At 44.5% G+C, this 23126-nt stretch overlaps 3 protein-coding genes and 1 non-coding gene across 5 annotated transcripts in view; 3 read left to right on the forward strand and 1 right to left on the reverse strand.

Annotated features, from left to right (window-relative positions):
- Positions 1-2896: 2896 nt before the first annotated feature.
- Positions 2897-4620, forward strand: CORT (cortistatin). Its single transcript, XM_020890262.2, has 2 exons — positions 2897-3259; positions 4332-4620. The coding sequence occupies exons 1-2, from the start codon at positions 3116-3118 to the stop codon at positions 4548-4550; spliced, it is 363 nt and encodes a 120-aa protein (XP_020745921.1). The 5' UTR covers positions 2897-3115; the 3' UTR covers positions 4551-4620.
- A 117-nt stretch (positions 4621-4737) lies between these two features.
- On the reverse strand, positions 4738-21585 carry DFFA (DNA fragmentation factor subunit alpha). Of its 2 annotated transcripts, XM_020890674.2 has the most exons (7): positions 21355-21585; positions 19401-19559; positions 17292-17434; positions 13515-13704; positions 13156-13304; positions 12007-12260; positions 4738-11910 (listed from the first exon to the last, which is right to left on the reverse strand). In XM_020890674.2, the coding sequence occupies exons 1-6, from the start codon at positions 21488-21490 to the stop codon at positions 12048-12050; spliced, it is 990 nt and encodes a 329-aa protein (XP_020746333.2). In that variant the 5' UTR covers positions 21491-21585; the 3' UTR covers positions 4738-11910; positions 12007-12047. The 2 variants fall into 2 exon arrangements, with proteins under 2 accessions (XP_020746333.2, XP_020746272.2); XM_020890613.2 differs by having other exon boundaries at positions 4738-12260.
- On the forward strand, positions 11646-11706 carry LOC139037596 (small nucleolar RNA SNORD77). The gene has a single exon (XR_011490478.1). It is a non-coding gene; the product is annotated as a small nucleolar RNA SNORD77 (small nucleolar RNA).
- Positions 21586-21677: 92 nt separating the features above from the next.
- Positions 21678-23126, forward strand: part of PEX14 (peroxisomal biogenesis factor 14) — a 140231-nt gene continuing 138782 nt past the window's right edge. Inside the window, exon 1 of the mRNA XM_070474268.1 lies at positions 21678-21800. Within this exon, the coding sequence (XP_070330369.1) occupies positions 21678-21800 (123 nt within the window). The remainder of the gene's footprint in view (positions 21801-23126) is intronic.

A 23126-nucleotide genomic window follows, 5' to 3' on the forward strand; every position in this document is an offset into this window, starting at 1 on the left:
CATTGCAGTGGCCTCTAGTTGCAGAGCATGGGCTCTCAGGTGCCTGGGCTTCATTGCTATGCAGTATGTGGGATCTTCCTGGATCAGCCAACGGACCGCCAGCAAAGTCCCAGGATATCTTAGTGACAGTTCCTAATGTGAGTCCTGTTGTGTTTTCCACCTGTGTTAGGTGCTTATCATGATCTTATTTGATTCTCACAATTCTATGATATAGGCAGTAGGTAGTATTTTTATCCCTATTTTATAGATGAGGAACCTGAGACTCTAGAGAGGTTAATTAAATGGCAAAACCAGGAATTTAGTCTAGAGCCCTCACCTGGAAGTACTAAGATACATTGCCACCTCCTTGAAAGCAGCCAGTAACAAGATGACAAAGCCTTCCCCGGCCTGCAGCTCATAACCTTCCTTGGCACATGTCACACTGAAATTTTACTTTTCTCTCATTTGCAGAGCATGTATCCTGCCCCTTAGAGAGGCTGGAACAGCCCTGTCAGGGTGGATGGTCTTTGTCCTATGTAGTACACGCTAGGTATTCAGTGTTCAATGAGTTCATGGAACAAAATCTTCAAAATATTCTAAAGCTATAAGAAGCTGGGTGAGCTACCATGATTCTCTCATCTGTAAGAATATCTGAAGTGAAAGTCGCTCAGTCATATCTGACTTTTTGCGACCTCATGGAATATACAGTATATATACAAAATATATCAAAATACACTCAGAGGAAAAAAAGTGGGAAAGGACTATATGCACCTCCTTCACGTTTCGTGGCTCAGTCAAGACGGTAGATGACAAACTGGTTCTACCTCCATTATTTCCCATTAAATTTTTAAAATGTTGAACTGGTTTCAAATTTAAAAGACATGAAAGTGAAGTGGAAGTGAAAGGCACTCAGTCCTGTCCGACTCTTTGCGACCCCATGGACTCCATACAGTCCTTGGAATTCTCCAGGCAAGAATACTGAAGTGGGTAGCCCTTCCCTTCTCCAGGGCACCTTCCCAACCCAGGAATTTAACTGGGGTCTCCTGCATTGCAGGCAGATTCTTTACCAACTGAGCTATCAGGGAAGCCCTAAGAAAATCTAAACGTTTTAAAATATCATTTGTGGGAATTAGGCAAAAAAAAAATTTGGGTACAGAAAAAGGACTAAAGCAAGATGCACTTTATGGCCCACGGTGGGTCATTTGGCTGTGCCAATCTTACCTAGCATAACAAATGTGCAGTGCAATGAAATTTAAAGTTGAGATTTCCCTTGTGGAGTGGTGTGAACCAGCACTTTGGAAAACTGAAAGTGTCAGCGTTCACTTCTGGAACGTGCCATCAGTTCTTTGGTCGCTTTACTTCCCTTTAGAACCTGGCCTCTAACGTCATCTTAGTAGGTTTGTGGTGGATGTTTCTGATTTTCTTAGCTGTCTCAGGTGAAGAGGGTCTGTACATTTGTCTGTGTGATTCTGAACCTGGGACCTGCAAGGAGGAACCAGGGGTGACAGAGACAGCTTGATGTGGATTCTCGGCAGTGGAGCTGTCATCAGAAGGAGAGGAGACCCTGGGAGCTGGTCAAGTGTAGGGCATCCATTAGGCTTCCCTGGGGGTCTAGTGGCTAAGATTCTACGCTTCCACTGCAGGCAGGGCGAGGTGAGGCAGGGTGGCGGGGGGCAGACTGGGGGGAGCCGGCCTGGGTCGGGGAATTTCCACATGCCTCGAGGTATGGCCAAGAAAAGAAGAATCTATCTGCATTTCCACCTTAATAAGGTGATTGATGCAAAGAGCTGGCTCATTGGAAAAGACCCCAATGCCGGGAAGGATTGAGGGCAGGAGAAGAGGGCAACAGAGGATGAGATGGTTGGATGGCATCACCGACTCAATGGACATGAATTTGAGCAAACTCCAGTAGATAGTGAAGGACAGGGAAGCCTGGAGTGCTGCAGTCCATGGGGTGGCAAAGACTTGGACACGACTTGGCAATTGAATGCCAACAAAAGGTGATCACAGTTTGGGAAAGCCTGGGCCAGAGGACCGTGGCCTGCTGGCAGGGAGGTGGTGTGGGGAACCAGCACTTGGTGACCCGAGCTGGTCTGGTGAGACCAGTGGATGCTCTGAGCGACTCCCAGAGTCCTCACCATCTCCTTGTTGTTCTGCCCAAGCTGATTCAGTCATTCTTTCATGTGGGCAAAATTGCAGATTTTAAGTTCCTTTGTTGTTGAAAATGTTAGTCGCTCAGTCATGTTTGACTCTCTTGCGACCTCATGGACTGTAGCCCGCCAGGCTTCTCTGTCAATGGAATTCTCCAGGTAAGAAGACTGGAGTGGGTTGCCATTCCCTTCTCCAGGGGATCTTCCTGACCCAGGGATCGAACCCTAGTTTCTTACTTTAGCAGGCAGATTCTTCACCACTAGCACCACTTGGGAAGCAGGTGGTGTTCCTTGTTGGTCAGTTGCTCAGTCATGTCTGACTCTGTGCGACCCCACAGACTGCAGCACACCAGGCTTCCCCATCTTCCACTATCTCCCGGAGTTTACTCAAATTCATGCCCATTGAGTCAGTGATGCCACCCAACTGTCTCATCCCGTCACCCCCTTCTCCTGCCCTCAAACTTTTCCAGCATCAGGGTCTTTTCCAGTGAGTTGGCTCTTCCCATCAGGTGGCCAAAGTATTGGAGCTTCAGCTTCAGTCCTTCCAATGAATATTCAGGTTGATTTCCTTTAGGATTGACTGTTTTCATCACCATAAACTCCTTATTCAGGGCTAATTTTGTATTATGTTAAATCACTTGGTTTTGTTCTCATGACTTCCTGATTGCTTTGGCATAATTGCGAGGAGGTGGAACTTCTAGGCAAGCACACATGCATCCCCAAGTAGGAGCAAATCCACTCTTGACACAGGAAGAGCGCTGAGGCTTTAATGAAGGGGTTAAATCCAGTCCTGAAGCACTTTTGTGAGCACTGATTGCTCAGGCTTGTGCGTCACCACTTGAATGTGAGGGGAGAGGGGGTACAGGCTTTAGATAGGCATATATACAAAAAAAAACAGCTGCAGGTTGAGCTGAAAATAGCCCCCTCAGTCTGCAGAGAAGAGACTCAAATCCACAAAGCACTGGTTTCAGGGGCTGCCAAGCAGGATGAGCAGCCCCAGAGCTAGAGACAAGTACCAGCCAGCCTGCAAGATGCTGGCCCTCTGCTTGCTGCCGCCGCTGCTGCTGCTGCCCTTGGGGGCCGCCACTGCCCTCTTCCCAGAGGGCAGCCTCGCCGGCCACGAGAGCGGGGTAAGTAGACTGACTCGGCTGTGTGCTCACCCTCTTGTGAGCTGTCCCTTCCCTTGGCACATCTGGCCACCTGTGGGTCCCCCCTCTTCTCTGTGGCTGAGTGTGTGTACAGCACAGACTGCAGGGCTGGACTTTGCCGTGGCCCCCCAGCTGCCCGGTGCTGTGATGTTCACAGAGACCATTGACTCAGCATCATCTTCAGTCATTAGGAAACTTGTTGGAGAACGCTGACATTAAGGGGAGCGTCTTAAGCTAGTGATCTCTATCTGCCAGTCTTTGAAACACAAAGCCATCACACTGGCCTACTGCAGTGCAATTGGTCTACTGCTGCCGCTACTGCGGCGTTAGTCACACTTACTTGTAGAATCTTAATTTATACATACAGCCCAGGTTCTCACTGGCTTAATTGACATCATTACATTTTCCATTGTGAGAAGTTGTAACTTAATGAGGTGATTTACTTCTCTTTTTTTTCATTTTGAAAAACTTCCAAGAAAGAGTACATAAAGTTGACCATTAAAAATGGATTTTTCCCTGAAATTAGCAGCTGAGTTCCAGACAAGCCATTCATCATCAGATTACTCCTTAAAGCTTTCTAAGGAGTCTGAAAGGCCAGAATATAATGTCTCAATCTGATCTGTCTTTAAAATCAATTTGTGGACAGCCAGGAGTAAGACCAGAGATGGAGAGATGGGAAACCAAGTGAAAGGAGCCTCATCTAACTTGGGGGGCTTCTTAACTGCCAGTCACTTGTCAGGGAAAAGGAGACATCTCCCAACCTCTTATAATTAAAAAGATTAGGGGCAAAACAGATTTTTTTTCTTGATTGAATATATTCAAGTTTTTCTTTTCTCTGATTAGAGCAATTCTCTTGAGGTGTTCTCTTAACTTTGTATGCATGCTAAGTTGTTTCAGTCGTGTCCCTTAACTTTCTCATCCTTTAAATGGAAATATGGTTTGTTGTTCTGGAGCATCATTTTTTTTTTTTAAAGGAAGGAATTATTATATCTTAATGCTGGCTGAATCAGATGATTGATTTGTCTTTCCTTCGTCCTCTGCTTCTTTTTAAAAGCACATGCAGGAAGTGGCAGAAATAAAGACAAACAGCCTGTTGACTTTGCTTGCGTGGTGGTACGAGTGGGCCTCCCAGGCCAGGGCAGTGCCCTTCGTAGGAGGGGAAGCCAGCGAGGCATCCAAACGGCAGGAAGGCGCACCCCTCCATCAGTCCACACGCCAAGATACAACACCCTGCAAGAATTTCTTTTGGAAGACCTTCTCCTCCTGCAAGTAAAACCCCACCCATAACTACTCGTGCAAAGGAGTGTAACAGTGGATCTGAATAAAATGTATTCATAAGCAGCTGTGATGTTTCTTCTTTGTGCAGTTGTCTTCTCTTTCTCATGTACTTTGAAAAGTAGGTTTTATGTAAACTTTAAAAACACCTACTACTAGATGTTTTCAGTAATTTGGAACCCAAAGAGAGTATTTTATTTTTATTTATTTTTTACTGAAGTAGAGTTGACTTACAATGTTGTGCCAATCTCTGCTGTATAGCAAAGTGACCCATGTATACATACATACATATATATATATATATATATGATATACATTTAAAAAATATTCTTTTCCATCATGACTTATCCCAGGAAACTGGATATAGTTCCCTGTACTATGGAGGAGAACCTTGTTTATTCATTCTAAATGTAATGGTTTGGATCTACTAACTCTGAACTCCCAGTCCATCCCCCTCCCTCCCCCATCCCCTTGGCAACCACAGGTTTGATCAAAGAAGAGAATTTTTGATAAAGATTTTTGTGGCTTTTGCCATTATTGTCAATGCAATCATGGGGCTTTCCTTCCACATTCATTGTGCTTAGAAGTTGTTCTTTCCTCATCTTCCTTGCTTTGATTTATAATAGGTAAAAGCTACATAGTTAAGTGTCCAGAATAACATTTCAGTTTACTTTGATATAAACTGTCTAATGAATTTCCCTCATATTAAAAGCAATTTTTAAACACTGTTCTCAAAGAGCAAAATGATTATCCCTCATATTTTGGCCAAAATTAATTTGAAAACAAATATGCTATAATTAAACAGACAACATCATGATGACATGCTTAAAGTTCCATTTGAACCTGCTGTTGTAAAATACCCATACTAATGGTAATCAGTAAGTTAATATTGCTGTTGCAATTCTTATGGATGAGAGCTTCAGGTTTATTTCAAACCAAACAGAGTGAGTGGTGCTACTTCTCAGCCTGTAGTTTGACTGCTTTAACTTTTAATACAAGGCCCTCCAGGAAATTCCCTGGTGGTCCAATGGTTAGGGCTCTGCCCTTTTGCTGCTGAGGGTCTGGGTTCAATCCTTGGTCGGGGAAGCAAGATCCTGCAAGCCGGGCCTCAAGGTCAAAGAAAACAGAAAAACAAACAAACTCTGGGACCTACAGAGTCGCAGGATCTGGACTTGGTCTGAGACAGAGGCATATGTATTGAAATTTATTATGTATATAAATGTTTCATTTTCCCATTCCTCAATAATTTCCCACAGAAGTAAGTGGATGATGGTGAAAGGAGGGGGAGATTCCTTTCTCGTTTCTCTTTCTGTTAAAGAGAACACAAAGCAACTGTTGAGCCTCACCTGGACCAGGATCTGGGTCTGCTCAGATGGAGGTGGGAGTAAACACATGCTCAGGTTCAAACCCTAATCAAATTTTAATACTCCCCATTAGCCCCGGAATCCTTCCTTGATTACACACCTTGTTTACGGCTCTTAAATCCTAGATGCTAAAGAAAACTTCCAGCATGTGGTTTTTTTAGATGCTAAACTTTAAAGCTTAGAGATTCCTACCAGGAGTTAAGGAAAGTTTCTGATGGTCAGGATTAGTATCAGGAAAACTGGCAAAGGCTAGCTGGAAGGCATTGAGAGGATGTTTTCTTCTCTGGATACCAGGGGAACAGACTCACAAAGTATGACTGCTGACCGTTCCTTTCCGTCTTCCACAGAGCTAAGCTCATATTCATAATTGCTAGCTGAGTGAAGTATAATGTGATGGAAGAGTCTTAATAGCCTCCTCATTTTCAAACACAGCAGCTTTCAGGGACCTGCAAGTGGGTCAGCACACTGGTGGAAGATGCCTGCCTGAAAGGCCAGCTGACCTTCAGGATTTAAGATTCTTCTAGAAGAAAAGCATGCTGTCTTTCAGTTTTGCTTAGGGCCACACGTACACATTCCTTAGGATTAGGGATTTTAACTTTTTAAAAAACTAAATGTTATCTTTGGCTGCACTGGGTCCTTGTTGCTGTGTGTGAGCTTCCTCTAGTTGCGGCGAGTGAGAGCTACTCTTCATTGTGGTGTCAGGCTTCTCACTGCAGTGCTGTCACCAAGAGAGCACTGGTGCCTGGGCTCTAGGGTGGGTGGGCTCAGGAGCTGTGGGGCATGGGCTGAGTTGCCCCATGGCATGTGGGATCTTGCCAGACCAGGGGTCGAACCCCTCTATTGGCAGGAGGAGCACCGGAAAAGTTCAGAGATGGGAGCTTTTAACTAAGCAACATCTGAAGGAAATGCGGCTACCTTAACGGCACCTCCAGGAAATCCATCAAGTTTAAGCCCACCTTAGTTCAGGGGCCTTAGAAAAATGTAAACTGGCATCAACTGCATGCTAAACTAGATTAACATGCTCATCATTAGTAAACTAGGGTAATTTCCTACCATCAGGTTTTTGGTAGACTTTAATCCTACCTGGTTCGATCCCTGGGTTGGGAAGATACCCTGGAGAAGGGAAAGGCTACCCACTCCAGTATTCTGGCCTGGAGAATTTCATGGACTGTATAGTCCATGCTGTTGTAAAGAGTCAGACACGACTGAACGACTTTCATTCATCTGCGTTTGTGTAGTTCAGTATAGTCAAATGTGCAGATCTAGGACATCAAGGCCTGGATGGCTGCTAACTCATTCTCTCACATTTGTTTCCAGTATTTGTCACCAGAGTAGATCCTTAACTGCTAAGGAAGAACTGATGTGACATAAGCATTCAATAGAAGTCCTTTCATAGTATTCGAATGTTAGGGCTGACAGCAAACCATTTCAGTGGAAACTTAGCCTGTGAGCTCATGGGGGATACATATCCTTGACTTGACAGCGCCTGCTGAAGGGATTACCTACATCTTAATAACGGCAGCTTCTTTAGGAGAGACAGGGATTTGATCTTAAAGAAATCAGAAGAGGATATGTCAATCAGCTGTTAAGAAGAAGGAAGTTCCTATTCCTAGGCTAGAAAGAACGAGGCAAAGACACTGGGGAACCCCTTTTCTAGCTTCTCATAACTTTAATAAAAACACTAATTTATCCTTTTTGTCTATAATTAAATAGTTAAGTGATAAAAGATACACATTCTGTTCTTATTAAAATAATTGTAAGTTGGGACTTCCCTGGTGGTCACCTGTCTAAGACTCCATGCTCCCAATGCAGGGGGCCTGGGTTCAATCCCTGGTCAGGGAACTAGATCCCACATGCTGCAGCTAAGAGTTCGCATGCCACGGCTAAAAGATCCTGTGTGCCACAGCTAAGACCTGGCACGGCCAGATAAATAAATAAATAAACTATTTTTAAAATAACTGTAAGCTGGAGAAAAGCCAGAATTTTCATGGTGATAGTTCCTGTAACATGGTGTTAGAGAATACTGAAGAAAATCTCATAGCTCTGCAGTAACCTGTTGGTTACTTCCTTGTATTGATAATTGTGGAAGTGTTGTCTGACTTAGTTTGACCAAACAGCCAATGTTAAGGATGTGCGATCTGAAAATTCAGTGCATTTCCTGGGGAGGAGGGGATCTGTTCCTTTTACTGGGGGCTTCCTGACAGTGCAGAGGACCTCACCCTGTCAGCTGTGTTGCAGATTCAGGCAGTGGATATTTGGAGCAGATAATTTCTAAGGTCCTTAAAAACCTCAAGTAATATAAGACACAGCCAAAATAACTTAAGGCAAAATACAACAAAATAGGAAAAGAAATGCTGAAGGCAAAAAAAAAAAAAAGATAATAAAAGTTAATTAGGAAATTAAAAAATCTGGTGAGTAAAGGCACATTAATAATTCTTGTAATTAATGCATTTTTTAACAGACTACTATTATTTTATTCCTTTCTTTCTGGAAAATGAAAAATCCATTAGTTTTTTTTCCTTTTGCTTTTACCCAGAAATTAAAGGTTGGTAAGTGGTAATTAGCATGGCTCCTGTCAAAGCCAATTGCCTAATGGGGACCGACATTTGACTTGAGTCGAAAGAATGGAATATGGCTAATGTAGAGTTCATTAGTCCCAGTTGCTTTCTTTGACAGTCTTTCCTCCTAACATAGGCTGTGCCCTGCTCCCTCTCTCTCTCTCCTATTTTTAGACTATTGCTCTGCTGCTACGTTCTATTCTAGAAGGCCTGGAGGCACAGTGGTGTAGGGGAGGTAAGCGGTACCTGGGGCAAAATAACTTTTGACTCTACATTTGGTCTAGGGTTTGCAGACTAAGGTCTCCGTTCCCACCCACCTCTCTCTGGCCCTGGGGCAATGAAAGGGAACCATTCACTCTATATGCTGTGCTGGTACTGTGCTCTTCCTCATACTTGTTCAGCCGCTCAGTCTTGTCTGCCTCTTTGTGACCCCATGGACTGCAGCACGCCAGGTTTCCCTGTCCTTCACCATCTCCCAGAGCTTGCTCAAACTCATGTCCATTGAGTCGGTGATATCCTCCAACTTCCTTCATTTAATTTAACCCCTTCCACCTTGGGGCCTTAGGCTAACCTTTCATTTTTGGAAACCACTCTCCCATAAGGTTAGACTCCATGTGGGTTTGTCTCGTTCCAAAGGCCAAAGTACTTTTTCTATTCTCCTACGCAGCTGAGATGCTCAGCAGGTTTGTTTCTAATACAGAAGACCAATACCAACACCTGGCCCATCAACTAAAGCTCTACTGTGTAATAACTGAAGAAAACATTTTTCATTCAGTAGGGCAAAGATGGAGATGCTGATAAAATTGGTGAATAGAGATAATTGCTGATACAGCTGTTAAATAGAGATGCTGTTCTATTATTTCTGGAATCCAGGCTTCCTTTGCTACTGTGCTAACTATAGTGTTCACAAGGCTAATTTACTTCTTTTACACTACCAGCACAAGGACTACATTTAGAAATCTTTTAGCAATCATGTTGCAAACATATTAGGTCTTTTCCATTTGGAGCTGAATTCAACTTACTATTTTGGTATTAACAAAACAAAATAATAGGGAAGGACAGGGAAGCCTGGTGTGCTGCAGTCCATGGGGTCACAAAGAGTCAGACATGACTGAGTGACTGAACTACAAATTAACAAAACCAGTGATCTGGATGTAGAGTAGAAGAATATGTAGACTTAAGAGAAAATACAAGTAAGTGGAAAGAACACCAGGATTTCGACCAGAAGATCTAGGAATTCCTGGTGATCCAGTAGTTAGGACTCTGTGCTTTCACTGCCAAGGGCCCAGATTCAATCCCTGGATGGGGAACTAAGACCCCACAAGCTGGGTGGTATGGCCAAAAAAACCAAAACCCCAAACCAAAATTAAGCCAAAAGACCTGCCTTTGAACCCTGGCCCTCCAATTAGCCTTGTGACATGAGGCAAGTCACTGATCCTTCTTGAGCATGACTTTGCTCATGTGCAAAATGAGAGATGGTACACCACACCCTCTTTAGCTCACTCAGTTTTGAGGCTCCAGTGTAGTAGGTGCTGGCACAGAGCTGACTGCAAACTGTCATAAAAATCCTCAACTGGCATTACTGCCCCTCCAGGGGCATTTTGAGAACCTGGGGGCTCTTGTCAACTGTCTCAGTACCTGGAGGCTGCTACTGACACTGGATGGGTGGGGTGGGAGGTAGGCTGCTAGTCTTCCTGCAAAGCACAGGACAGTTCAACATAGTGAATTATCATTCCAGATCCCACGTGTCTTTCCTCCCACCCCCACCACATGACTTTTATGTCATGCTGGCTGTTCACAGGAATGAAAACCCATTCCAAATCAGCCCCAAACCTAATTCTGTTTTATATACAAAGTATTTTTTCCAGTTTTAACATCTCCTGGCTTTGTCAAGAATGCAGCCACCTTGTAAATCAAAGACAGATGTGTTAGACTGCCCAGAACGTCACTATTTTGGGAACTCCCATTATGAAGGGCAATACTGCTTGTGGAATTTGAGTCACCAATCACTATGTACCATGCATGGCTGCTTCTGACAAACTCAGGGTAATTCACTTGTAAGGATAAGCACCTGAGAGCTTCCTTGTGCCTTTTAATGGTCATCTATGGAAAAGGGCAAACTGAGATAGATACAGACCATCTTATTGAATATTATTTTCCTTTGTTTCCATTTGGGGGTATTGTGTTGATGAAGGTATACATGTAGGTAGGTTATCAGCTCTGGCTTTCATTTAAGGATAATTAAGAAGGCATTATAAAATATGCTATTAAAGAAGAAAATATTGGGGCAAGTGAGAACCAATGGCATAAGGCATTAGTAGGAGTATGCTGAGTAGACCTGAGCCCTCCTTGAGGAAGGTCATAGGAGAAGCAAATAGCTCTTTTTGTTCTGTTTGTTTTTTGCATCTCTGCCTCACCTTAGGACTTATTGTTACATTTCTTTATTTAATAATTAGCCAATGTATTCTTAATACTATTCCATTTTCCTCTAAGTATGCTTAAAAAGTAAGTCAAATAAGTCAATAACTAATTATCTTTTTCCCTGCAAGAGAAATTGCATTGTAGATTACAAAACTTGAAGAACAAGTTAGTACAGAAACAAGAGGAATATAAACCCGAAGTCTCTGTTCTGCACCCAGAGAGACCTGGAGTCGTATCTCACAGAGATCGATTTAATGACCTTTTTATACCCCCTGCTGATAAAACATATTAGAAAACTGAAAAGTTTCACAGTGGTAATGGATATAATTTCACAATACTGAATTAGATATTAGAAACAGTGAATTAGACTCTCTGTATGTCCCTATGGTCTGCAAATTTAATATGTGCCTTTAAACAAACAAAAAAAATTCATTAACTTGAGAAACAAGTTTGTGGCCATAATCAACACTGATGCGTCACCTTCTCTACCATTATTTGTGTTTAAAATTCTGCAGTTCCATCTTTAGAATAAGAATTGTGCATCTGGGCTTGCGTGAAGGTCCAGTGGTTAAGAATCTGCCTTCTAATGCCAGGGGTTCGGGTTTGATCACTGGTCAGGGAGCTAAGATCCAACATGCTTCAGGGCCAAAACACCAAAACAGAAAACAGAAGCAGTGTTGGAACAAATTCAATAAAGACTTTCAAAATGGTCCACATCAAAAAAAAAAAAGGAAAAGAATAGTAGGTCCATTACTATGATGGTTGCATAGATTACATCATGAAAGAGATATACCATTTGTCTGATGTAGAAGGAAAAGAAAAAAAAAAGGATAGTTGGCCTGAAACATGACAGTGTCTTTTCCACGCCCTTCACAACCACTATTACACCGAGAACATATGAGCTTGCAATTAGAGGAGCTGGTGCAGCCTTATGGTTCAATGTGTGAAGGAAGCTGGAATGGCTTTTCTGAAGAAGACCCAAAGCCCATCTTCCAGTCTGTTCCAGGAGAACACTCTGAAAGGCAGGGGGCAGAGGAGTATGTAAGTAGCTATAATGATTAGGCTAAAGGTATTTACTGACACTAGGCTAAAGGTATTTACTGATACTGACACAAAACCCAAGGTTTTCTTTGGCATGTTGCTGGCTGCCAGCTACATGGGGTCTCGTCTGGTTCGTTTGGGGTTCTCCATGTCTCCAGGCAGCGAACTCGTCCTTGCTGAAATGCTCCTCAGAGAACGTAAGCTCTGCACCTGCTGGAGGCGTAGGCTAAGTTCCTGATTACAGGCCTGTTGAACGGCTTCTGTCTTCTTTATGTCCCAGTTCAAAGCAACAGCCAGTGCTCTAGGGTCCTCCTTGGCAACCAACTGCAGTGAGAAGAAGAACCACTGTGAACCAGCCCCTCTGCTGCTCTTGCGATTTTCTTTAGGGGAGGTGAGAATCGGCAGTATCGGTCTCTAGCTTTATGCTGAGATGCCAGGTTTCCTTCCTATTAAGCTGTCACAGGCCTCTGCTTACCGTACAACAACAGGAAAGGACCTCTAGAGTAGTTTACTTGGAGCATAAAGTCCTCCACTCGCAGGAAATTTAGCCAAGTTCAATTCAATACAGCCTCTTTCCCTTCTAGCTATACTGAGGTAGTGCTGGGGACAGGGACAAGGAAGAGCACCCACTCTGATGGGTTCCCTGGTCTGAGAGTCAGGACAAGACAACCCCGTTGCACAGGTCCTTCCCATGAATATTTCATGTACCTCTGGGCCTGTGGATGTTTTTCAACCACTGGCAGATGCATCTCGGAAGCCTGAGTCCTGTAACTCCCCCCTGTCGGGGTCAGACATTTCATTACCTACTCTGGACCAGAGAATAAGGTCGGATGATCTGAGGAAGTGCACCCATTTTGTTTAAGATTTAGATGATGTGAGACATTTGCAAACGCTTTGCATGTGGTGGTTCAGTTGCTAAGTCGTGTCCAACTCTTGCGACCCCATGGACAGGGAAGCCTGACAGGCTACAGTCCATGGGATTCTCCAGGCAAGGATATTGGAGTGGGTTGCCATTTCCTTCTCCAGGGGATCTTCCCAACCCAGGAATCAAACCTGGGTCTCCTGCATTGTAGGCGGATTCTTTACCAACTGAGCTACAAGGGAAGCTTAGATTGTAATAACAGGCAAATTGGCAGCTATGATTCAGGGTCTGCAGAGGTGAAAAAACCCTGATACAAGTGTCTCCCTGCAAAGGTCAGAGTCCCTGGTGCTCGCCCACCTCCAGATCCTGACTAGACAAACTCAGCTCTGGGGCAGGTTTCTCCTTCAGCGCCAAGAGGATCTGGCTTGCAGGAGTAACTTTGGAGGAGCTCTCTCTAACGCCTGTGTCAACAGCATCCCTCTCGTCTCTGAGGTCAGCTCTGGACTCTGCAAAGCAGATGTGAGAGAGAGGGTCCATCAGCATGCCACGCATACACATAGCCAACCCAACAACCAGTCAGAGCAATCAGGCGGGCAGATAGCAGCCTGCCATCTTAGAACACCCACAGTTGTGGCATCACTCTTCTTGAGCACATGGGAAGCACCTCGCTCTCTCTCAAGGAAAGGCTCCTACCGAGACGTCAGCACAATGCCTACCTTGCTGCTTTGACAAGATGCCACCTTCCTTCTCCAAAGCCCGGAGGTAAAGTTCCAGAAGTTGCCTGGACTGACGGGCTTCCTCTCTCTGGTCAAGAACTTGCTGGAGGGTGTTCTGGAGCCCCTGGACTGCCACATGACTCTGGCCGAGTTCCTGAGCCAGCTCCGAACATGGGACATCAATGAGCATCTGACAAACAAATACTGGCTTTAAGACATCTGAAAGTACTTTCCGAACATGATGTTATGTCTCTCAAATGCATCAATTTCAAAGACTCATTTCATCTAGTTCCCAAAGTTACCCAATACGGCTGCCTGAGAGTCAGGAGTGCTGTGCTGTGCTGCGCTAAGGCTCTTCAGTTGTGTCTGACGCTTCACGACCTCATGGACTGTAGGCCGCCAGGCTCCTCTGTTCATGGGATTCTCCAGGCAAGAATCCTCTTGCAGGGGATCTTCCTGACTGAGGGACTGAACTTGCGTCTCTTAAGCCTCCTGCGCTGGCAGGCAAGTTCTTTACCACCTGGGAAGTGCCACCTGGAAAGCTCGAGAGCCAGGAGAGAGGCATGTAATTTTTCCAGTTTCCCTCTGGTGAAAGAATTAGGAAAATGTTGCCTTTAGTACCTTATTAAAAACAAAACAGGATGTCCCTGGTGGTCTAGAGGTTAAGGCTCTGCACTTCTACTGCAGGGGGCTTGGATTCGATCCCTAGTTGGGACACTAAAATCCCACTTGCTGCACTCACTATGCACCACTGAGAAAACAGACGTAAAACGCTTAGGGCAGAAACTGACAAGGAGGGCTGCTGGAGTTTGTGAAAGGCTTCTTTGAGGAGGCCACTTGATAAGTCACCCTTAACCCTTAACTTTCAGATTGCATCCATTTTTGAACAGGTAATATTAATACACATTCATAAGGGCCAACATTTAAGAGGCACAAACTTTATGAGGGAAGTACTAGTATTACCACCATTTCACAGATGAGGAAAACGAGGCAAGAGCAGTTAATAACTTTGCAAGGATCAGTGTCAGTGCTAATCCTTAGGATCCTCTGCTGTTCCCTTCTCTCCCTTCCGTTCTCACTCCCCATGGTTCTTTACCTGCCATTTTTCTCCCACCTGCCACGTGGCCAGCCTCTGTAGAGTCTAGCTCTCAGGGCTGGGTTCACTTGTATTCCAGCATCCCTGTTCTGGTGAGGACTGTTATGCTCTTTATCCTAAGGGTATCATAATTTGCTAGTCTGTTGGGATGGGAAGGGATCTCATGACCCCTTTCTGTTTCTTAAAGAAGAAAAAAACAAAGAAGAAAAAATTCCTGCCTTTCCTCTGCCTGGCCCTAACTTTTCCATGGCAGGTACCTTTAGTTCTTCAGTTTATTTCTGTGTCCCCTCTTGGGACCTGCCAATGTTTCTCAACTAAACTTCTATGAATTTATTCTATGGACAAGCACATGTGCAAAATGACACGGGTCTAAGTGTTTTTGCAGTACAGACTGAATAGCGAGACTGATAACAACCTGCATGTCCCCCACTGGGGAGACTCATTAAGTAAGTTATGGTGGGACTTCCCAGATGGTCCAATGGCTAAGAGTCTGCTTTCCCAACGCAGGGGGCTTGGGTTCAATCCCTGGTCAGGGAACTAGGTCCCAAATGTTGTAACCAAGAGTTCACATGCCTTGACTAAAGATCCTGCATGTCACAACTAAGACCTGGCACAGCAAAATAAATAAATAGAAAAATATAGGCATGAAATGGAATACTATGCAGCGATGAAAAAAGAACTATCTTTTGTAAAGTGATCTGGAAAACGTGCCAAGTTTTTCTTTGAAATAGAATATCTATGCTTCCATTTATGTGATGAAAGTGGAAGAGGAGAACATATTTATGTAATTGTATATAAAATGGGCTTCCCAGGTGGCTCAGTGGTAAAGAATCCACCTGCCAATGTAGGAAACTTGGGTTCAGTCTCTGGGTTGGGAAGATCCCCTGGGGTAGGAAATGGCAACCCACTCTAGTATTCTTGCCTGATAAATTCCATGGACAGAGGAGCCTGGGGTTGCAAAGAATTGGTCATGACTGAGCGATAGCATATATAAATTATCTCTGGAATTGTAAACTGACAGATTGGTTGTCTCTAGGAAGGAAAGCTGGGTGGCTGGGGACAGAAGTCAGACTTTTTCTGTATATCTGTTTTTTCCAAACAGCTTTATTGAGATATAATTCACAAACCACACAATTCACTGATTGAAGCATATAAATGAGTGGAGTTTAGTAAAATGAGTGGGCTTTTTTGTGTTTTGTGCAGTCACAACCACCGTCTTAGAACACAGTCACCAGCCCAGAAAAAACTGTACCCATCAGTAGTTACTCTCCATTCCTCCTCACAGTCTCCAGAAACCCAACCCCCAAGCAACCACTAATCTACCGTCTATCTCTAAGGACTTGGACAGTTTGGCCATTTCATAAAAATGCTATCATGAAATCTGTGGCCTTTCATGTCTGGCTTCTTTCACTTAGCCCAATCTTTTCAAAGTTTCTCCACGCTGCTGTCACTGTTAGGCTCTAAGTCCTGTCCAACTCTTTGCAACCCCATGGATGGTAGCCCACCAGGCTCCTCTGTCCATGGGATTCTCTAGGCAGGAATACTTGAGTGGTTGCTATTCCCTCCTCCAGGGGATCTTCCTGACCCAGGGATCAAGTATGAGTCTCCTGAATTGCAGGCAGATTCTTTACTGTCTGAGGCACCAGGGAAGCCTAATGTATTAATACTTCATTCCTTTCTATGGCTGAATAAAATAGTTCATTATTTGGATAGACAACATTTTATTTATTCATCAGCTGATGGACATTTGGATTATTTTATTTTCGGCTGTGTCTCTTGGATTTTGAACCATGTGAATGTATTACTATTATTTATTCAAAATAAATATACAAGATTAAAAAATAACCAAAAGGCCACCTCCTTCAAGGAGACTTCCTTAATCTCCCAATCTAGAGTAGCCCCCACCCTCTGGGCACACTGCTGGTTTTGTCTGCCTCCTTCCACCAGAATTAAGAGTTTCATCAGAGCAGGGACTGTGTCTGGCTTGTTCACCACTGTGGGTGGTAACTGTTTCAGTCTTGCCTGACTCTTTGAGATCCCATGGACTGGAGCCCACCAGGCTCCTCTGTCCATGTGGATTCTCTAGGCAAGAATACTGGAGTGGCTTGCCATGCCCTCTTCCAGGGGGTCTTCCCGACCCAGGGATTGAACCCAGGTCTCCTACATTTGGTAGGCGGGTTCTTTTTTTTTTTGGTAGGCGGGTTCTTTTCCACTGCGACCACCTGGGAAGCCCTGTAACCCTGTGCAAAGAACTATGCCACATACAGGGAAGGGGTTCAATAAATTTTTCTGAATTATCACATACTATTTTTACCCCAATTTTACTGGAGAGGAAACGTAAGCAGAGAGGGTAAGTGACTGGCTACAGCCTTGTGATGGAGCTGAGATTTAACTCACCTTCTTTAGCAGTACCTCCTGTTCCACCCTTGGGCCTGAATAGTCTATGTGGGGCTGTGGCATCTGTATTTTTTAAAAAAAGCTCCACTGGTGATTCTGATGCAGAGTGAGGAGTAAAAAATTTCTACTCCAAGAAAGAAAATTAGAAAAATGAAGAATCTTGGCTATCATCTGAGAACTACTTAAAAATGAAGGAATAATGAAATTATGGCGGCAAGATGCATGGAAACTAGGACGCAGAGTGCAGCAGAAGCCAGGGGAGCGCGGCTGCGGGGGACGCTCACCTGCAGCTCCTCCTCCGACAGCAGGATGACGCTGGATAGATCTTCCTTCAGCTGCCTGGCCACGTTTTTCCACTTCACCCCCACCCCGCTGTCTGTTTCGTCTCTGTCGAAGGACTCTTGGGTAATCCAAGCTGTACCTCCATCTGATACAGGGAGAAAATGCCAGTTAAGAGTCAGATTAACCTGCAGTGCTCTTTTCACTTCCTCCCCCAACTCAGACCTCCAGGATGTCAGCACGTCCTTCCGACTGATCATTTAGAATAATTTCGATGCTGAAGGAAGCACCTTTTCTCAGGGATTCATGGGAAAACCAATCCCCATCTAGGGCCTTAACTTTCCCACTTGTTCCATCTTCCATCTATTTCTGTGTGAAACTGCTCTGTATTCTTTTATGGAAAGAAGCCACTTAAATCCAGTGTATGGTCATGCATACCTAGGATGCCACCATGCTTCCCTTTAGGTTAGTTTTTTGTCTATTTCCATATCCAAAAACATTCCTCCTCATCAGCATTCCTCTGTGCTTGGGGATGGGTCTCTCTCTCTCTCTCTCTCTCTATTTTTAAACTTTTTATTTTGTATTGGAGTATAGCCGATTAACAATGTTGTGACAGTTTCAGGTGGACAGCAAAAGGACTCGGCCGTACATGTATTCGTCCTCCCCCAACTGCCAATCCAGGCTGCCACATAACATTGAGCAGAGTTTCCTGTGCTGTATAGTAGGTCCTTGTTGGCTATCCATTTTAAATACAGCAGTGTGTACATGTTCATCCCAAACTCCCTAAATGTCCGGATGAGTCTCATTCTTTTTTTTTTTAAATTAAATTATTTGGCAGCACAGGGTCTTAGTTGCAGCATTGGGGATCTAGTTTGCTGACCAGGGATTGAACCCAGGCCCCCTGCATTAGAAGCTTGGAGTCTTAGCCACTGGATCACCAGGAAAGTTCAGGTCTCATTCTTGATTGGAGGAGCTGCAGCCACTATTTGCTGTCCCTAGAGTCCGAGTAAAAAGGTGGTTGGAACGAGTCATTGCTGAAGGGTGATTTCCACACTTTGGTGGCCTGGGGACTCTCCTCAAGACACTTCTTTAGCTTTTTGATCCTTGTTCATTCATATTAGTTCCCTTTGTAATGACGGTGAGGATGACGGTAATGGTAGTGACAGTTAATACTGATTTATCTGACTGTATGCCAGATAAGCGGAGAAGGCAATGGCACCCCACTCCAGTACTCTTGCCTGGAAAACCCCATGGATGGAGGAGCCTGGTAGGCTGCAGTCCATGGGATCGCTAAGAGTCGGGAACGACTTAGCGGCTTCACTTTCACTTTTCACTTTCATGCACTGGAGAAGGAAATGGCAACCCACTCCAGTATTCTTGCCTGGAGAATCCCAGGGACAGAGGAGCTTGGTGGGCTGCCATCTCTGGGGTCGCAGAGTCAGACATGACTGAAGTGACTTAGCAGCAGCATGCCAGATAAGATCTAAATGCTTTCTATCAGTGGCTCTTTCCTGGGAGTGATTCTGCTCACCACACCTCTGTAGACATGTGACAATATCTAGAGGCATTTTGGGTTGTCACGATTAAGGTGAGGAGATGCTACTGGTACCTAGTGGGTAAAGGCCAGCAATCCTACAATGCACAGGACAGCACCCCCACAGCAAAGAATTTCCTGGCCCAACATGTCAATAGCATTGCTGAGAAGCCCTGGCTTGATATGTACTATGTTCTTGCATCCTTACAACAACCCGAGGAGACAGGTACTGAAATTACTATCTCAATAAGGGGCTGAGAAGTTAGATTATTTGCTCTGGGTCACATGACTAGTAAATGGCAGAGCTGGGATTCAGATCAGGCAGTCTGACCCCACCTGAGGCCCAGATCTCTCCGCCCTGCTGTGTTTTAGTTGCTGTGGGTCTGTGAGTTACTTGAGACCTGACCCCATCTCATTCATCTTCATCCCCCGACTCAGCGTCACTCCGGCATACAGAAGGTGCTCAGTAACGCTTGCTGCATAAATGCTGAAACAGCCAACCAAAGAGCAACCAGGTGCCTCGCGTAGTAAAGTGAATCACGATGGAGGGTATGCTGTATGTACGGCCAGCATTTCTTACCTGAATTGTGTGTCCACTTCTCATTCCCAGCCAACACCACAAACTTAGTGTTGGCAGGAAGACACAGGAAGTAATCATCATCATCCACTATGGTGCCATCTTCTGCCAGGACTAGGGTTACTGGTGCCAGGGACTTATCAATGGCCAGAATGTCACAAGCTGAGAGGAATAAAATATTTGGAAATTGACAAATATCCATAGGGAAATTATATCTGTCTTTGTACTCAGTATGTATGCCCCCAGAGCCTAGAAAAATCCCTGGTAGCTAATAATAACTATAATGATGAGCACTAATACTAATACAACATTTACCATGTGCCTGGTACTATACGAAGTGCTTTTCATATACAGTACTTAATCTCATAACAATCCTGTAAGGTAGGTACTATTATTACTCCCATTTTTACAGATGTCAAATCCAACGCTCTGAGAGGTTAAGTAACTTGCTCAAGGTCACACAGTAAGTAACTGGCATTTAAACCCACACAGTCTGGCTCTTGAAAACGTTTTTCTTCCAGCTACTCAACACCCTCATTAGGAGGCACTCGATTCTTTCCTTGGATGAACAACCAACAAAAGTCTGATTTGATTCTTTGAGAATAAGTGTCTTTCGTTCATTTTCTCAGTGGTCTAAATGACTCAAATTCTCCCATGTGTCCAGAGAAAAAGAAAATTAAAAAAGAAAGAAAAAAATATGTTTTTTCAGAATCTTCTTCACAGTCTTACTAACCTATAGAAAAGTATAAAGGAGGCAGAAGACAGAAGTTTGTAACAGGAACTTTTCATCTGTGTGATCAACGGGCAAGAGGTTTTGTCCAGGGCAGGTCTGTACTTGCCTAATGATGGCAATGTCTAAAATGCTAATGGGACTAGAGCATGCAGAGAAGTAGCCGAGAGACTACAAATATCATCGGGCAATCTCCTCTTGCACCCAGCAAACCCTGCATAGGCCAAGCTCCAGAAACACAAGCACTAATATGGGCCTCTGTGCCAAGTGCAACTGCACTAAAGGGGCACTAAAACTTAAGAACCCTCACGCCAAGAAAAAATATGTAAACACTTATAGGGCAAAAGCTATGACACTGAAGCATTAGAGTGCTTTGGCTGATTCTGTGTCTCTGAAAGACTTCTATCTGATACCGGCTGGGTTGAGTGACTCTGGGAGGAAGCTCTGAACAGGCAGACATACATCTTCACTACCTGCCTACGGATGACTCACACGTTTAACCTAAAGAACTTCTTTCGGTAAACAATTTATTGCTACAGGCTAAAGACTTGTAAGTCATTTGAATATGTCATCTCCTTGGAGAGTCCCAACAATTCAAAGAAGCAGGGCTGGAAATATAGCCACTTTGCCTATGAGAAAATTGGGGATCAACAGATGGTTACCTGCAAGGTCAGGCAACTAGTAACTGTATGAGGCTCAGAACTTTTGAAAGCTAGGTCACTCACAGCAGCTGTTCCTTGTCTGGACCTCTGGGCCGGTGGGTAGCGGCTCCCTCTTTACCGCACAGGTACCTGCTAGAGCTGGCTGTGGAAACCCGCCCCCACCTCGCCGTAGGCTCACCTGGGGACCCCAGTACCACCTTAGGGAGCCCGAGAGGCAGGAATACACCAGGCTGGGTTGGATCCACAATCTGAGTCACCGGAGGCAAGACACCGAAGTAGAGTCTGTTTTAATTCATTTGCATATTGCTTCCGTCTGCCTTTCCACCATATGAATCTCACATAAAGTAAATTAAGTTAAAGCGCTTGGCACAAACGCTGTGAAACTGATAATTCGCTATACCCACGTGAGTCATATCTGTCCCAAGGCTCCTCCACTTGAGTTACAAGAAGCCCCAAGTCGCCTTTCTTGATCTCGGTTAGCCCCGCCGGACATCCTCACCTTGCCCTTGGCTCCCTTCATCCCGGGCTCCAGCCCCCCAAGCCCTCGCCCCGGTCCCGTGCCTACCCTTATTCCTCAGCTCCTCGAGGCAAGAGGCCGCTACGCCATGCTGTTCCCGGCTTCTGTTGCGGCGCAGCAGACACTGCTTTAGAGCCCGGATCTCGCCGGGTTCCGGAGCTGCAACGCCGCTGGCCACCTCCATCCTCTTCAGGGAGGGACCGGACCGACAAGGAGAAGTCAGGGAGGCTGGAGAGCGGGAGTCCTTCCCAACTCCACCCCTACGGCATGCCGGGAAATGTAGTTCTCTCCGTAGCAAATCACGCGTGGGACCAAGGCACGCCGGGAGATGGAGTTCTAGTTGCTCCTAATCACCTGCGGCTCACGGGGGCATGCTGGGAGCTGTAGTCTGTGGGTTCAAAGCCAACTTAGGTCGCGCAATTCAGTCCAGGAGGTGTTTTTTGTTTGTTTTCCTACCTAATATTAAGGAGTTGCATTTGCCCGTTCAAAATGAGGTCAGTAGGGGTTAATTTTGCAGTATGAAGGACAGGCGTGTATATTTCCTTGAATTATTTCCTTGAACTCTTTCCTCCGTGTATGTTGTTTTGGGAACCCCTGGACTGTAACCCGCCAGGCTCCTCTGTCCATGGGATTTCCCAGGCAAGAATACTGGAGTGGGTTGCCATTTCCTTTCCCAGGGGATCTTCCCCCACCCAGAGATCGAACGGGGATCTCCTGCATTGCAGACGGATTCTTTACCACTGAGTCACCTGGGGTCGCGAAGAGTAGGACACTACTGAGCAAATGAACTGAGCTAAGCCGACTGGGAAGCCTCTTTGCATATACAGATGCATGATATTAATACTTAAAGCAGTGTCATTTTACTTTGTACTGTTTGTTTTTCCTTTCTAACCTGAAAAGATCTATAAAATGTCCCAAACTTCACGCTGATCTGAAGGAAATCAGTTTTAAAAATTGATGAGTGTAGTTTTCAATCTTGCTGAAGACAAAACAGAGAAGCATGAAATACTGCCACATTTCCACGCATTCGATTCTCTGCTTCAGCTCTGTAAATTGGGTTGGGACCTCGGAATGAAATGCTTAAATATTAGGTTAAACATTATGATCTCAAATCAGAGAGAGAAGGGGAAATCTCATCACTGTTGAGATTGTCCAGATGCTGCTTGACAACATATTTGTTCTTGCTCTAATACTGTTACTTAGGGAAAAGTCTGTGTTTTTCATCCCTGAAAAACCAACACAAAAATAAAGTAATAAAAAAAATATAAAAAAGTTTCCTGGCTTAAAAGGGGGGCATTTTACATAAACAAGGAATAATTTGCTATACCTGTTATTCCTGGCCTGCTGCAGTCCACGGGGTTGCAAAGAATTGGACATGACTGAGCGACTGACCTGAACTGAACGGAAGGAATAATTATCAGCCTGTATTAATTCAGAGTCAATCCCTTTCATATTTTATTAAAGGAAATCAGATATTATCTCATAAGAAAAATACATTTAAAACATTGTTTGGTAGGAAGAATTGTTAACTGAGGCCATGCTTTTGAATACACCATCACTGATAAAACACAACTGATATGAACTGACTGATATTTCTAATGTATACAGCTCTTCAGTGTAATGTCACAGTTGGCTTAAAAATCTAACAACTCAACCACTATAAAGTAATAACGGTTTGTAGAATCCTTCCTCTCCCAAAAGCACTCGCCTTCTGAGTTCTTCTAATAGACCTGCAGACGGTTATCAGACTCCTATTTCCAAGATGTTTTAATTATGTGAGTATATATGTGTGTGTGTGTGTGTGTGTGTGTGTGTATTTG

Source organism: Odocoileus virginianus, chromosome 11, assembly GCF_023699985.2.
Source record: "Odocoileus virginianus isolate 20LAN1187 ecotype Illinois chromosome 11, Ovbor_1.2, whole genome shotgun sequence".
Lineage (NCBI taxonomy): Eukaryota > Metazoa > Chordata > Mammalia > Artiodactyla > Cervidae > Odocoileus > Odocoileus virginianus.

Coding starts and splice junctions, on each gene's coding strand:
- CORT (XM_020890262.2), top strand. CDS start 3,116: ATGAGCAGCCCCAGAGCTAGAGACAAGTACCAGCCAGCCTGCAAGATG. Junction 3,260..4,331: donor TCGCCGGCCACGAGAGCGGG/GTAAGTAGACTG, acceptor TCTTTTTAAAAG/CACATGCAGGAAGTGGCAGA.
- DFFA (XM_020890674.2), bottom strand. CDS start 21,490: ATGGAGGTGGCCAGCGGCGTTGCAGCTCCGGAACCCGGCGAGATCCGG. Junction 19,560..21,354: donor CGAGGAGCTGAGGAATAAGG/GTAGGCACGGGA, acceptor TATTCCTCTCAG/CTTGTGACATTCTGGCCATT. Junction 17,435..19,400: donor GAAGTGGACACACAATTCAG/GTAAGAAATGCT, acceptor TCCCTGTATCAG/ATGGAGGTACAGCTTGGATT.